The sequence below is a fragment of the Heterocephalus glaber genome, unplaced genomic scaffold, assembly GCF_053883595.1.
Source record: "Heterocephalus glaber isolate CG9 unplaced genomic scaffold, H.glaber_assembly_v1.0 deba00001572, whole genome shotgun sequence".
Classification (NCBI taxonomy): Eukaryota; Metazoa; Chordata; class Mammalia; order Rodentia; family Bathyergidae; genus Heterocephalus; species Heterocephalus glaber.
The window spans coordinates 973,524-989,996 of NW_028258357.1; the positions used below are offsets into that span (position 1 = coordinate 973,524).

The following is a 16,473-nucleotide window of genomic DNA, read 5'->3' on the forward strand; positions in this document are numbered from 1 at the left end:
TGGGGTTTGAGAAGTTTTAATGGTGTTTGTGTTAGTACCTGCATACGCCTTCCAGAACAAAGTAGCCCTACAGTCCCTATCCCTTATCCGAATTACTGTTAGGTTCTTTGTACCAGGTATTTTTGGTACAGATATGGTTTCCTGGAACCCACTCCTATCTACATCCTTTTCTTATTTCACCAAGTGTATTTCCAATAGAGATGTTTTATTATTAATTTCTCCAGAAGTTTTGATTCATTCTATATGTGAACCCTATAAAACTTCATAGGTATAGTTTTTGTCCTTGCCTTCCTTATCAGTATTTCGGCTCCTACTTAGCTACTGAGTCTGGATTTGATTATACTCCTCCTGTTCTCTGCTGCTCTATGGAGTAAAACAAAAATGGATCAGAGTTCAGAAATCTTCCAAAGCTTATGATGTGATACCAACTTGTTTCCAACTTTGGTGGGATTGAGAAAGATATAATTAAAATTGATTTCAGTTTCATTTGTTCTGATCTAAAGACACACAGACACTGAAAACAGGAAATAAGCACTAGGTTTCTAGGAGCCTTTAGATTTTCTGGACTTTAAATTATACCTTGGATATGTGAAAAGACTTAATGATTTGAGAATTCCTTATCAAATATAAATATAAAATAGAAGTAGAAAAATCTAAGAGTGAAAAAAATTAAATATATTTTTAAAAGAATAAATTATAGAATAACCAACAACACTACTGTGAATTACACTATGATATATTGGAAATGAAAATAATTCGATAAAGACTATAAACACTGTCAAAGTAGGTAAAATAAATCTTAATGTCTGGCACATATATTTTATATAAAATAACCAGCTCCTCTCTTCTCTCCTTATGCAAAAATTTTAATAGGCTAAGAGGATCCTCTCCTGAGAAATAGAAATCATAAGAGGTTCTAATGCCACTGCTGTCATACAGATGACTGCACATCACTTTCTCATAGCATTTGATTATTTTGGGGGTTCCAAATGTGGAAGTCAGGAAAGGCATTTTTGAATAATATTACTGTCATAAATCTTCAAGCATAAATATCATATTCAGAAATTATTTTGGTAGTAAAGTAGAAAACTAAGTCTGAATGTTGAGGGATTACTTGTAAACAATCATTCCTCTATTTGACAAACTCAAGGAAGTACGTGGAAATTTACATCATTCCACTTACCATTGGAGGTAGAAGCTCAATCTTTTCCCAATCATGTAACTCTAAATGTAAATATATAGGAAGACTTCCCCTTAAAAGAGCCAACTGTATTTATCATTTCATAAATATCACCTATTGTTTTCATTTCAGATATTATGCATATACGGGAATATGCTTGCATCTTTTTTTATAAAGTTATTCTTAGGGTTATTTCAAATGTTGAAATCTATATTTTAATTCAGTCACTGACAATAGCTGATTCTAGTACAATCCCTACTATAAGAATAGACCTTCTCATGTCATGGAGATTATTAAGGGAAAATTCTGATGGCTTTAGGCAAAGAAATCCTACTCTTTATGTTTTAAATACTATTTATCATGATGCTTATTTTGACATTAAAAAGTTCTGTTGGATTTTATTAAGCTTCTCATCTTTTTCAACATTTTGGTTCTGAATTCATACAACAGCTTTTTTACACAGCTATGTCCCAAGTGGCAGTGCACTCAGTGGGTTTAAGCTGATTTTGAAACACTAGAATCAAGGTGAATATCTCAGTATTGCAAAAATACTAAGACACTGTTCACTCACCAATAAAATAAAGATGACTGTGACTACACTTGTGTCATATGGTTATCGTGCCTGCCACAATAATTAGCATTAAATAAATTCTAGCTGCTCTTATTACCAGAGAAATAAAATGAAGATTTTATAACATTCTTTCACTGCAATTTTTATTAAGCATTATTCAGCTAAATAAGATTAATCAAATTGTTTAAATAAGAAGTTTGTCTGATAAGAAAGAAGAAATGAAAAGAAAAGAAATGAAGTGAGTCAGAGACACACAAAAGTGACAAAAATGACACATGCATACTTACGGAGTTGTCCAAGACGAGCTTTCTCTTTTTTACCAAATAAGCGTCCTATTGAAGACTTGATTCCTTTCTTCTTGGGGGCTTTGTGAAGAGAGTCTTGGCTGCTATTGGCACTTCCAAGCCCAAGGCTTTCTGGCTCGAGAGAGGCAGATAAACTACTGTAAAACACAAAGGGGAACAAACTGCTTGTTTTGATGCAATATCCACAAGGCACACAAGACTTGATTCCTTTATAAATGTACAATAGGAGAAACAAGTAGAGTTTGAATGTTATTTTCTCCCTTTCTTTTTATGCTTTCACTTAAGATATTAAAATGTAGTTTCTTTAGCCTCAGGGCCCTGAATCTCCATCTCCAAATTTCCAGTTCTTTCCAGTTTTATTTCTTTTTGTTGCAAATTGATTTTCCCCTTTTATTCTTTGGATAATGACAAAATAATCAATGAATTTATGCTAGATTAATAATGCCACATTAAATGTCATTCTATTACTCAACCCTTAGCTTATTCTTTCTTTTTTAAAATTAAAAAAAATTATTAGTGCATTCATGTTTGCAGTACATCATGATTACATTCTTTGTGGGCCTTGCCACATGCACATAACACATCTTAATTCTTTGTCCACCCGTTTTCCCTCTCCTTCCTTCCCCTCCTCCTTCCTCCATCTCTTAGTCCTCTTCCCATTGAGAAAGATCTATTTCCCTACTTCCTATTATCTATCTTTTATTTTGCTCTTCATTTATATTCAAGATTTCTAACATAAGAGAAATCATGCAATATTTAAGATTGTATGCCTAATTTATTTCACTTAACATTATGGTCTCAAGGTGCATCCATTCTCCTAAAAATGACTTGAGTTTATCCTTCTTATGGCAGAGTAACACTTAAATATGTGTAAGTATCACCTTTTATTTACCAGTTTATCTGCTGTTAGACATATATAGGCTGCTTCCAAGACTCAGCTATTATGGATTATGCTGCTATAAAACATGGGTATGTATGTGTCACTGTGATAACATGTCATTAACTGTTGTAGGAAGATACCTTAAAGAAGAATAGTTGGGCCATACAGAATTTCTAGTTTTAGTGTTTTAAAGAATCTCTATACTGATTTCCACAGTGTTTGTACTAGTTTACATTTTCATCAACAAGGCAAAAAGGGCTCTTTTCCCATTATGTATATCTCAGAGTTTATCTTTCTAAACTTAAGTATTAATAACCTATGGTAATCAACTAATTGTAAAGTTGAAGGTGCTATTCATACATGATTTTATAGGATTTTTTCTTTAGTTTCTTAGGACAATGTCTTGATGGAAAATTATGACTCAAATTTAATTTCATAGAAATTGTATAGCTGTCTATTTGACAACACTGAAGGGAAAGAAAAGTTTTAGAAGGGCAGCATTTGCTGCACTGTGAGCTCAGAGGGTCTCACCTTCTGGCTTCATTGTGGTAGGAAGAGGGGAGGGTGTGAGTCATTCTGATGGCTCTGGGTGTGGGGGGAGGAGAAGTTTCACATTTAATGGTTGCTTTATCCTCCCGACCATCTTCTTCTACCACTGCAATCTAGAAGCAAAAGAGAATATATTCAAATGAACTCTCTCTAAATTTCAATTAAAATTGATACAAACAAGGAATCCTTAAAGCAAGGATATATGAGTAATTCTAACACAAAGACACAGAGCATGCATGCATTATATATATAAATTCATATTATTTAAGAGTATGATTTTCAGAGCTATTTAAAAGTTAAGACATTACAATTAAGAATACATGGACCCACTACACAAAAAAATATTTTGCAAAAGTTATATCATAAATCAATCTGTAGTAACTATGAAAAAATATTCTGCAATCATATCACCTTATCAGAAAGTATACTTTTTACACAAAGGTACTGAACACATATTTGAGCAAAGCTGTAAATCTACTAAAGAAAAAAAGCATGGTGTACAGTCAGTTTATCATAACAAAGATACCTTTTAAATGGGGGTCTTAAAATGGGAAGTCAAGTTGGCAAGATACAATATTATCCACTAAATTACTTTAAATTAGTCAACCTAATGAAGTGTATTTTAAGAGTATTTAAAAAGTAATAGTTTATAAAAAAAAACCTTTTCCATTTGAGAACAATAAAAGTTTAAAACATAATTCTTGAAAATTGTTATATTTCATTTCTAGTGATGGGAAAATTGAAAAAAATACAAAAAGCCAAAAGAAAATAAGATCAAATGTTAAAGAACAAATTGAATCAAATTCAGAATCCAGCACAACTCAATACACTACAAATGTTGTGAGATAATATAGAGCTCTAATAAAAAAAAGAAATTTCTAGGAATTATGTTAATTGTAGAGAAATACTTTACATGCTGTATTTTAATGGCATAATTTTATATTACACAAACAAAGAGGAATCAAGATATGGAAAACAGAGCTAAAAGATACATGTTTCTGGAAGGTCTGATGAAAAAATTTTCTCAATGTGCCTAATGCCATAATTGTAAATTTGCATTCTGGGGAAATGTCTTATTTGTTTCTACATAAAGCTATTATGCATAAATGTGTTTTTTATGATAGAAATATCATGCACTGGAGGAATTTAATGAACTTGTTTGTCAGGTTTCACATCACCCAGGCCTAGATTATTCTTGCAGCTTAGAGAGCCATTTTAGTACCAGTCCTTTCTCCCATCAGCTACCACAGTGCCATCAGCATAATTTTTTTCAAGAACTGTTTCACTATAGTTCCAATGTGATAAATCCTTTTAAATCCCAAACCCATCTAAATGTGAACATGTTTCAGGACTCATCCATCATCTAGTAGCATTTTCACAGTTCCATGTTTAACCATGATTCTTTTCTATGCTTCTTTCCTCTAAGCGTGACCATTTCTTCTTTCAAACCTTTGCTCCTGAGATACCAACTTATAAAATACCTTTTGTTTCCCCTCCTGCCAACCAAACTATATCATTTCCAATATGGACTCTTAAACACATAAGATACAAACTCTTCCTCTGCATAACATGAAAGCTCACAGTATATAAATAAAGTATGGAAGAAAGGCCTTGGAATCAGTCAATAAAATGGAAATAATAATAGTTAACTTAATATGTTCTTTTGAAGTGTAAATGAAATCATATATGTAACTACTTCCCCTGATACACAAGGATTTTCAGTTGGTGTTCAGTTTTCCAACACCTTTCTTTCCAGTCTCTTTACTCTAAATGCTGTGAATCTGTGTTTCTCCACAGGATCTTTCATCCTATCCTTTTTTTTCATACCAGCTAAATTTCTTTTACACCATCTACCCAGACTTTTTTTCTAACTTTGTAGATTCTTTCTAGCCCTTTTCAACCTTACCATGGTCAAAGATTAATAAGGATATTATACAGATAAATTTGTGGTTAAGAATTAAGTGGTAGTGTCAAGAAGATGCTATAAGATGATGAATAATTCCATCGATCTAAGCCATAGAGACATAATATAGATTCCCTCAATCATCTAACAATAAAAGTTCTCTAGTTTCAGAAGTGCTTCAGCATAGACCGGCTACCACATGCTGAAAATGCTAAAGAACAGATTTTTGCATTAGACAGTAGCTAGGATCTTTGGAATCTTCCCCCATCCGATACCCTGTGGCTGTTCTCAACTATCTAGGAATATCTCATTTTGTGAATCATAATTGTGTCCACTCTATTTCCTTATGCCATATATATTATCTTGATTTCATTCCAAACAGGAAAGTGTTGGTTTTGCTCTATTTCCTTGTTTTCTGTATTTGTGAGGCTCTACGCTCTGAAGATACTGCTTCTGCCAGAGCATTGTTCTGACCCTGGTGCTTGAAAACTGTGAGAAACCAACTAGTATCTTTTCTTTGGCAGTTGTCTCTTAATATGTTGGGCTCATCATATATGAATAATAACAAAACCAACATTTTAAAACAATCAACTACACTCTAGTATTGATATTAAAATATCTAATTTTATCACCAATATTTTGTATTAGTGATAAATCAAGATATTTAGTCCTCATAATCTAATCATTGCCTCACAAATAATTTTATGCTTGAGACTTCTGCTCTTATAATAATATTTTAAAAATGCAATAACACTTTAATACCCTCAATACTTCTTTTTGGTATATGTTCTGCTGAAGCGACCGCTCAATACTTCTTTTTTATGTTAATAAAATACTTGAGTGGGAATATTATTTTATAATTTTCATAGAAAGAAGACAATATTCAATTAGTAATCATGTCAGAATTATTTACAGTACCTTTCTTCGATGTTTCCTTAGATCACTTGGCTGTGAATGGCAGCAATAAAAGCAACATAAAACAGAACTAGTTCATGATTTCCATTTGACCATTTTTCCAGTCCAAATAGTATCTATAATTCAGTTGTCAATTTTTTCATTTCATTCTTTCCTAAATAAATGTTTTTTAATCATTATAAAAGCACTCCTCCTGCTAGTTACTTCAGAGAAGAGCCTCTCAGAAGAAAACCTAGGGGAACAAGTTGCCACAATGAGTCTGTGTCTACGTGCATTTGATATTAGACATGGGCCCCGGAGAATATAAAGCACACAGTGAGTGTAGCTAGAGTAAGCCACTAAAAACAAACATCCTCCCAAGAAAACACAAAAGAATGAAGATTCAGTGCACACATCCAGAATTTATAACCTCTCCCTTTATCTCCATTCTTGGGGAGCTTTGGAATGCCTTTGGGAAAGCATGCTGCTCTGTGAAATCTCAAGCTTCCGAACATCCTGATATTGCCCTCCTTGCCAAAGTTCAAAGTTCTGTCCTCAGCATAACATAGAATGCTGCTTTCTTATCAGTACCCTTTCATAGAATTTTTAAGAAGTCATTTTAATGATTTCAGATGAACTTAATAAAGTGAATTCATGTAATATCTTTGTTAATTTTTCTTGCATAAGTAAAATAATTTTATTAAGCTCTTACATTATGATTTATATTATGTCTTCTTAGTGAGAGATATGTTATTTTTACCACATGCAGTGTTCCAATTAGATATTTTTAACTTGTTATTTATGTCTGTGGATTTGTTGTGAAGTAAATGGTGAAGATAAACACAAGTACGTTTTCTTATTAGGACTAAGAACAAGGTTCATGAGATGTTCCACAATGTAGCAATTAATGTAATGTCTTTTTAATCTCTAATCTTCTGTCCCCCAAATTTCTAATCTTCTCCAACATTTTCTACTGGCAAAAAAAAAAAAATCTACCTGTCCTTTACTATAAAAATAATGAATTTGATGACAATTTCATTAAGTAGTAACAATTTACTGCATTTTTAAAAATTTTCTAATTTAAATTTTGAACTCAATAAATACTTCTTTACCCTTAAGGAAATGCACTAAATACTTTTTCAGTACTCTCACTTAGTGAAATAAAGTTGATTTATCATTGATTTATTTGTAAGTACCTGCTCAAGAAATTTTGTGGAAGCCCTTGAACCTTTTTCATATGCACAAAAAATAAAATGGTATGTAAATTATAAATGTATTGTTTTATAATTGTAAAAATTACACTACAAAGAGTTATGATGCTAATATTTATTAAAATATTTAAAAGGGAAAATATTATATTGAAAAAATATAATGAAATAATAAGGCTACCAAAATCACCAAAGTATATCTGCCTTAAATACTAACTAAATTGTGCTCTGTGATTCAAATTCTTACTGTAGTTTTGGAAATAAATTGATCAAAAAAATTACAAAGCACATGCAGAAACTAAAGCAGAGATGATAATATTTTTATTTACTAAAAAATAAAGATATTTTCCTAGATTCCCTCAAAAGCAGAACACAATGTGGCTTTATATATTTGCTCACTATTAATTAGTAAATTGACTTAAAGTTTGTACTATATATTAAGATAAGGTTACTTCCAACTAGTTGACCACTATTCTGATTAGTCACTGTCAAGTGACTTGACTTCTGTCAAGTCTGGTAATGGGCATAGAACAGAAGGTTCAATGGTGTAATAGAATAAATTCTTTTCAGCATTGTTTCATCTCATGGACTTTATTGCTTGGACGTCCTATAACAGGAATTTGAATGTGAAAAATGTTACTCTATCATATAGTAAATAGTTTCAATTCTCAATTGTAAAATTAAAGAAAATGAGACTGAAGCTATATAAAAGAAATTTTGTGAAGATGAACTAAAATATTTAAGTACAACCAAAAATTTTAATTGTTTATAAAAGTTTTTCTCATGATGAAAAAAATGCATGTGTGTATGTATAATATACACACCCATATACATATACAATTCTACAGAAAATCAGAGCACACATTATTTTAAAATAGTTAACAATGACATGAATTAAGCTTTATGTAGATATATGTGTGCATATATACTGAGTAGCTGCACAGTCTTCTGAACACAAATTACACATATATGTATATTTATGTATGTATATGCTTCATATCCTTATTTAGTAGCACTATTTTTTCTCCATTTATTAATCCTTTGTTAGATTTTGCAGTAAACTATTATTTTACTCTTTGTATTTTAATTAGTCTCTACTCCCAAGCTGTTTTATTTTTAAATGTGATTTTGTTTAAAGAATGCTGTTTTAGCTATTTTATTTTATTTTATTTTTATTTTTTTGCTACTGGGGATCGAACTCAGGTCCTTGCGCTTGCGCAGCAGGTGGCGAAACCACTGAGCTAAATCCCCGGCCCCTGTTTTAGCTGTTTTAAAAACATAGTTTACTGCCATAAGCAGTTCAAAATTTTTCTATATTTACTATTGCTATCATTTTAATATATTTTCAGATAATGACAGAAAAATAGTAAAATAGTATATGCTTTGAGTTAAGGAAATTTGAAGAAGACTCTAGTTAAATTCATCAGTCATGGGGAACGCCTGCAATTTACTCATGTACTCAAAGCCTCAGCTGTCTCCACCTTCTGTGAATACCTTGCCCTCTGACTTCAAGGTTGTCACGAGAATTAAGTAACTATATGTCACAGCATTCAGTAGTCCTTTGAACCATATTTTCTAGAAGATTTCTTGTATTATTTTTACCATGTGGTACTTTGGTTTTCTCTCAGTTGATTTCAGGATACTTCCTAATACAGGTTTCCAAGTTTTAACTTCAAATATAAATGTAAATGAGAAAAAGAAAGAATACATGTGAAAATGTTGACATTAAATGTAAAAACACTGGGAAATTAGTGTTATTGTTCTTTTACAGCTCTTAGCAAAATTAGATATTGAAATATTATATCTTAGTGTATTGAAGCAATTATAATATATAATTTGTGGTAATTAGTATATGAAAAAGCCACCCAGTCAAAACTGATTTCATTAATCCATCAGTAAAAGTATACTTAATTTTTTAAATCGTTCAAACCAAAAGTGTGATACGTTGGTCCCTGTCAGTCCATTTCCTTAGTATTTGATCATGAGAAAGTTTCCTGTGTGAGCTACCATTTCTTCATCCATAATGGATTAATAATTGTACCTACCACACAGGGTTGTTGTGGAGGAGGAGGAAGTAAATAATCAAAGTGCCCAGAAAGTCTTTATACTGGAATTGTCACCAAATAAATTTTAGCTGATCTTTCCCTCCCTCCTACCTTACCTCCCTCTCCCTCCCTCCCTCCCTCCCTCTCTCCCTCCTTTCCTTCTTTCTTTTCCTTCCCTTCTTCCTTTTTGTTGCTGGGAAGCATGATCAATCCTAAAGGGGGGCCATTTTCTCTGGACACATCAACATACCAGCGTCATGACTCCCATTCGATCCATTTCCCTGGCAGGACTTCGCGGGGTGAGCTTTGGCGTCGAGTGTCCACTGGGGGGCGACGAACTGGCCAGCGACGACGCCGTAACAGAGGCAGTGATGGACGTGCCTGGGTGGACCCTTGCCAAATTCAGGCCTTCCAAGCTCACACTCGCCACTCTATTCTCAATTTCTTCAGCGCGCAACTCGGTAGATTCTTTTTCTTCTTGAATTAGCCTAAAAAATAGTTTAATTTTGATCCGTTATATGACATTGTAATAGAATTCTCATAAATCACCTGAAAAGTGCTCTGTGAATATTTTATATTAAATATACTGTTTTCATTTTTTTTCTTCTCTGGGCAGTACAACTACTGTATCAGTAAATTCCAGAGACTTCCTGGCTGTTTTTTTTTTTTTCAAAGTATATCTATTTCCTGCCCACTTTCATATCTACTATGACATAATTTGAATTAAAACACTTTACCTACAGGTTCATTGGTTCTAGAATTAAAATAAAATAATATAATAAAGAGAGTTGTTACACTATACCATTAAATTATGTTTGGTACATATAATAAGCCTCATATATTTAAAGAATTCCAATCAATTTGCTCCTTATTTGCTTATTTGGGAATGTTGTACACATATTTCCTAAATATTAGAGGAAATTTTTATTGATCAATCTAATTTACCATGAACTTCAATACTAAAGTGTAAATTTTTACCTTTACTGATATAGGGAATATTAATTAATTGCCAGAAAAATCTACATAGGAATTAGGTTTCATTTTGAAATATCAGGGCAGACAAATTGAAAAGCAAGTTTTAAACATTAGTGAATACAATTAACCACCCACAGCATTCAAATGAGTAATTTGTAGTTTATATGTAAAATATTTCTAAAGGAATTTAATTTTTATTACTAAGAAGAGAAGCAGTTTTAATTTATCCCATTTACAAGCACAAACTTTGTTCTTTCTTTGTTATCACTAGTTCTGGTGGAGAAGAGCACCCTGTCCTGCTTTTAGCATGTGCCCTTCCGTGGATGGAAGTGGTGCCACCCACCCTGTTCATTTCATCAGGTACCTGTATGTGGCTACACAGTATTTGGAGATGAAATATCGAGGAGGTTAAATTCAATGAGGTCATAAAGGTAAAACAAATTTGAAAGCATTAATGTTTTTCTCTCGCCTTCTCTCTTTCATGCTCTCCTTCTCCCTCTGCCTGCCTCCCCTGAGGACCAGGAAGAGAGCCTTCACTAGAAATCAAACCCTTCCAAAACCTTGACCTTAGACTATCCAGTTTACCAAAAACTGTGAAAAGAGAACTTTTTATTTTAACCCACCCAGACTATGGTATTTTGTTAGTACCATATTTTCTTACTACCTATGGTAGTCCAAGAAGACAAAGACATGCTCCATTGGTGTTGAATGAAAAAACAAAAAAAGGATGGTGTTTTTTAAAAGGTCCCTAGCATAAACAAATCTCCAAGAAATACTTTATCCCTAATATAATGGCTTAAAATTTATAAAAATAGGAGGCAGAAGGATAGCAAGTCCAAGCAAATAAGTGACTTAATGAGATGCTGTCTCAAAAAAATTTTTTTAATATAAAAGTTGTGGCTCACTGTGAATGCCCTGGATTTAATTCCCAGTCACAAAAATAAATAAGTAACAAAATAAAATAAAAATAGAATTGAATTAATTTCACACTGATGTCTAAATACCTCTAAGGGAGTTAAGTGTACTGTATACAATTTGTGTACAATTAAGTATGCAATTTGTATATATTAAGTGCCTGTAACGCAATATGAATGATAGCTGAAAAAATCTAACTCAATCCCACAAATCCTTTCCACTTAAATAGTAAATTTTAGTTTAAAAAGTATTTTAAAATTCACTGGAGAAAAATGTATCTTTAACATATTTTATATTGCCCCAATGTCATTTGTCTGTGTTTCCTTAAAGGCCTGTCTGAAATTTCCCCAGGAGACAACAGATATCCTGGGATGCCTGTGAGCTTTCACCTTCTGATTCACTGGCTATTGGTGAGGTCTAACTTCCTGCAGTGCTTCTGATCTGAGAATCAATCACATTTTTAACATCAAGGTCTCTTAATCTCTTGAATCCATCATTACTAGTTAAACTCACCTTATTTCTTTGTTGATGGCATCCAATTGTTCCTGAAGCATCATAGCTAGGGTCTGGGCATCAGAATGACCACTTGGAGAGAGAAGATCCATTGAGCTAAAAATTGTTTCTCTGTCATCATCATCAATATCAGACATTTCAGTGTCACTTTCAAAATGGTGACTACTTAGGACTCCAATTTGTTGAGTTCTATTCCATTCATGATCCCCAAGAGATTTCACCTGAATGATAAGTGAACAATGTAGAGTATTTATCTGTAAAAAGCATGCATGCCTTTATAGCTGACCTAGCAAAAGGAGAACCAGTTATTACATTTTAATTTACTTATTCAATAAAATTGTTACTTGAGAGATTAAGTAATGGAAGGTATAATTGTTAGCATAAATATCAACACAAATAGTAATAGAGATAAAATATTTCCATGTGATTTATAGTTCAGTCATTGCACTGATTAAAGCATCTATATTTGCAACAGTTTTCTGTTTGTAGATATAGTAATCTCTATGTACTTATACTAAAAAATCTGCATTTCTTATACTAGTATTACCTACATTTTTCTTATTAAAATCTGAGATCATAGGTATTATAACGAATGACTTAATCATCTCCTCAAAATTCATATAGGTTATAAAAAATTACTAAAAATATTACGCAATGATTTCATTTCATCTCCATTGTTTGGTCACTTGACTTTCTCTATTGATATTTTTAAATTCAAAATATATTAGTTTGTATGGATTATAGTTTTATAATTAATATAATAATTATTCTATCTTAAAGATAGTCTTGAAAAGCAATAAGCCAGTGTTTTTCAAACTGTGATCTGAAGGTTAAAGCGATTGGGCATAAGGAATAGGCCCTCATGTTTTCTGCTTTTTAAAAAGTTAGTTGTCATTGTTTTGACTATGGAAAATGAATCATATTTCCAAGCATTGACTTAAGAATTAAAGAAATACATTAGCATCTGTTACAAACTATTTTTGTACCAAGGAACACTAATTTATTTGTTACATAATAATGAGAAAAGACTGAGATGAGCTTAATTTAATATTTACTTGCTTATTTGTTTATTCATACACTGAACAGATATTGAATGCCTAGTGTGATGGATTAATTTATACACGACATATTGGTGCCACTTAAAAACCAACATGTTAGGCCGAGGATTTAGCTCAGTGTTACCGCACCTTCCTTGCAAATGCAAGGTCCTGAGTTTGATCCCCACTACCAAAAATAACAAAAAACAAAAAACATGTTGATGGCATGTATATACTTAAAGCAAAAATAAGTATAGTATTTTTGGATACATAAAAATAGTTGAGAGGAGCAAACTATACTTGGGGCATAAAGGAACAGCATAACCTCTCTATAAAATGCAATTATATTACCACTCTAAAAGTATAACTTCTGAAATTGAGGTTAATGACTGAATTAAAGGCTAGTATTATAGCTTATCATTCTAAAAACATTGTTCTTTGTAAGTACATTGAGTTTATGTACATTTTCCTCAAAGTGTTCTTAAAATAGTAATTTTCAATAAAATATTTAATTAATTTGGATTAGTGATATGAATGTCATTGCTTAAGTGCCAAAACAACCCAAAAGTCTATTTGTTTGGCAGTATACCATAATGCTTAAGCCTTGAGATTGGAAACCACACAGGCATAAGCTCAAACTTTTACTCTGTCAGTTTGCTGGCTGTGTAATGTCAAATGCTTTATCTTTCTGAGCCTTAATCTTTTTATGTCTGAAATTAAAAACATATTACTCACATCATAATATCAAACAAATAAATATATAGGAAATCCTATTCTTAACTACTGGCACATAGTAGAGTGCTATAGCTTATATCTAGATGTCCCTTCAAAGCCTAATGCACTCATAGCTGGAGCTTTTGAGATGTGGCTGGATCATGGTTGTGTAGTAACTGGATTAGTCCACTAGTTGATTTAAAATAGATCTAGGTGTATGTGGAAGATTCACCTTGGGTGTGGGTGGTACCAACCAAAGGAATAAAAAGGGAAAGGAAGGCTCGCTGTTTGCTGCTTACTGCCTGCCATGCAATGGACTATTTCTTTTCTGCCATGCTGCCCTTCCTTGGAGCCAGCTGACTATGGACTGAAACTTCTACAAATCATGAGCTGAAATAAACCTTTCCTCCTTAAACTTCTGGGTGTTGGGTATTTTGTCCCAACACCAAGAAAGTAACTAAGAGATACAAGCTTTGTGCAGTTATCACTTAAAAATAAGTCATGTCCCATGCTTGAAAATAATAAAAATGTTAGCATTGTAAATTTGCTACGTTAAAGTATTAACATAATACTTTAACAAAATAGAATCAAGTATTTAATTAAAATGATCACAGTTGAAATAAAATGATTTACCTTTGGCTCATCTCTTCTCACACCCATACGGCCTCTCCTTGGTCTTCTTATCACTTTAGTTGTCCTGTAATCAGACTGGCTGTCCACTAGAGATCCAACTGAGTACCGCAACTCAGCTGAAGTGTCTAGATGAGTTCTGGAGGAAAAGAAAAAACAGGAAATATATCCAATTTCAAAAATTAAACTTTTAAACAAATTACCATCTGCTCCTTGACAATAAAGTAGAAATCCTCAAGGAAATAAGCCTCAAGAAAGAAAATAGGTGAATCGTCATGCTAATTAAATTCTCTTCTAAAACTTAATAGTATATTAGCAGTTCCACTCTCAGGTTCACTCCTGAAGGTCTAGTGCATTTTCTCCTATTAGAATATACTTGTAAGATTTCAGTTTATTATCCTTTTAAACATAGTTGGACAATGATATATGTTGGGATTGATAACAAAGAATCATTTCATTAAATTTTGTCAATTCTATTTAGTTTGTATTCATCACTGGTGGTCTCAATATTTCCCATTTATTACTACATTTATTTTAAATGTTTCCTTTTAGCTGGAATATGCATAAATTTTGGGGACCCCAAACTCTTCCAATGAGCAATTTTGAAGAAATCCTTTAACACACTTTTTATTTTATAATATTCTTTTTCAATTTAAAGAAACAACAAAATGCTTAAAATTAGATTGCTAGAAGGTTAATAATCTTATATTTAAAATAAAATAAGATGTACCACAGAAACCATTTTTTAAGGTTTTGATAAGCTATTTGTTACAAAATGATGAAAGAAAAATCTTTTGGTAAGCACGTTTGATTCCATAATTTGCTTTGAGATGAAATACTTGGAAAATTTCTATTCGAAAATATCATCACATTCATTTTCAATAAACATGGTAATAAACTACACTGTAATCAAAGTGTAGAATGGGCTTCTTCAGACACGTTATTTTTCTATAGATTCACAGAAAATTCAGTCTATTGCTACAATAATGATGATAGTAATAACAGTAACTTCATGCTGTCCTCTAAAATGAAATAACAGAACCATTATCAATTGAAAATATACTTGAAGCTGTATTTTCTGTTGAACTTGAGGCTCCTGCTGATTGACTATACTCTCTCCCTTTGTTCCCTTTATGAACAAAAACAAGCATAGCTGAATATTTGTCAAGATTTTAAAAATATTAAGTAAAGTCTTGATGTTTGCAATGGCGGGAGACACTTAGCTGACTCTAGAGCTTGTTTTGTGCACTGGACAATTAGAGCAAACAAACTGAGAAATTGTCAGCCAAATAGATGGAGGCTATTATTTTTATAACAATAAACCTGACACATTAGGAAACTTGTATTCTACAGGATAATTCATATATAAAAAATTAGCTGGGCAACTCAGAAATGTCATAACTCACAGTCTTTATCTATTGGACAGAGGCTCTAAGTTTCATGAAAACAAAGATCAGATTTTCACGAAGACAAAGATCACAAAATAAGCACTGGTACAACACAAGTACTTTATAAGTTTCTAGTAATATAATGAATGGATATTATAATGTAGTCCCAAATTCCCTTGCTCAGAATGGTCTAGAGCTCTTTCACCTGTGGCAGGATACTTATGCTAAAATCCCCTTGGCCATCATAGTGGAGTTGCTAACATTTTAACTCATTTTCTTAGGAGTATGTTTATGTTGTTTTATCACTCGATTCTTGGTTATTTATTAAAAACAAGGGACAAAACACAGAACTGGCACTTCAATGCCCTGCTAAAATCTCTTCAATGTCCTCTTAAGGCCCTCTATAATCTGGGCCTTTTCTATGTTCCAGATTCACTTTGAGTTACTTTCCATCAAGCCAAACTGTCTTTCATTTGATTTTTAATAACACTTTATTTCACTTCTGAGCCTTCGTACATGCTATTCCTTCTGCTGGAAACCGTCTCTTAAAACATCTACATGGTTAGCATTCTTAAAGTCAGATTACAAGTCCTATTGCCATATACATACTATTCTTGCTCTCAGTATTCTGTGTTTTAACAGTCCACAAACTAGTATTTCCATATGTTCCCCCTGGAACATATATTCTTTAGCACCACTATATCTCCATTGCATCTATGTCTGGCAAGTAAAAAGTGTTTAGTAGATCTTGAGAGAGCCAAAGATC

At 32.4% G+C, this 16,473-nt stretch overlaps 1 protein-coding gene across 35 annotated transcripts in view; it reads right to left on the minus strand.

Moving 5' to 3' along the window:
• Positions 1–16,473, minus strand: part of Ppfia2 (PPFI scaffold protein A2) — a 482,684-nt gene that overhangs the window by 63,615 nt on the left and 402,596 nt on the right. For all 35 annotated transcript variants that reach the window (XR_015443500.1, XM_087192543.1, XM_087192527.1 and 32 more), the window contains 6 exons: positions 14,323–14,458; positions 11,939–12,159; positions 9,786–10,023; positions 6,307–6,336; positions 3,468–3,598; positions 2,039–2,193 (listed from right to left, as the gene is read on the minus strand). Coding sequence is in view for 34 of the 35 variants with exons in the window: in XM_087192543.1 (XP_087048669.1) it covers positions 2,039–2,193; positions 3,468–3,598; positions 6,307–6,336; positions 9,786–10,023; positions 11,939–12,159; positions 14,323–14,458 (911 nt within the window). In the remaining variant the exon portion in view is untranslated. The remainder of the gene's footprint in view (positions 1–2,038; positions 2,194–3,467; positions 3,599–6,306; positions 6,337–9,785; positions 10,024–11,938; positions 12,160–14,322; positions 14,459–16,473) is intronic.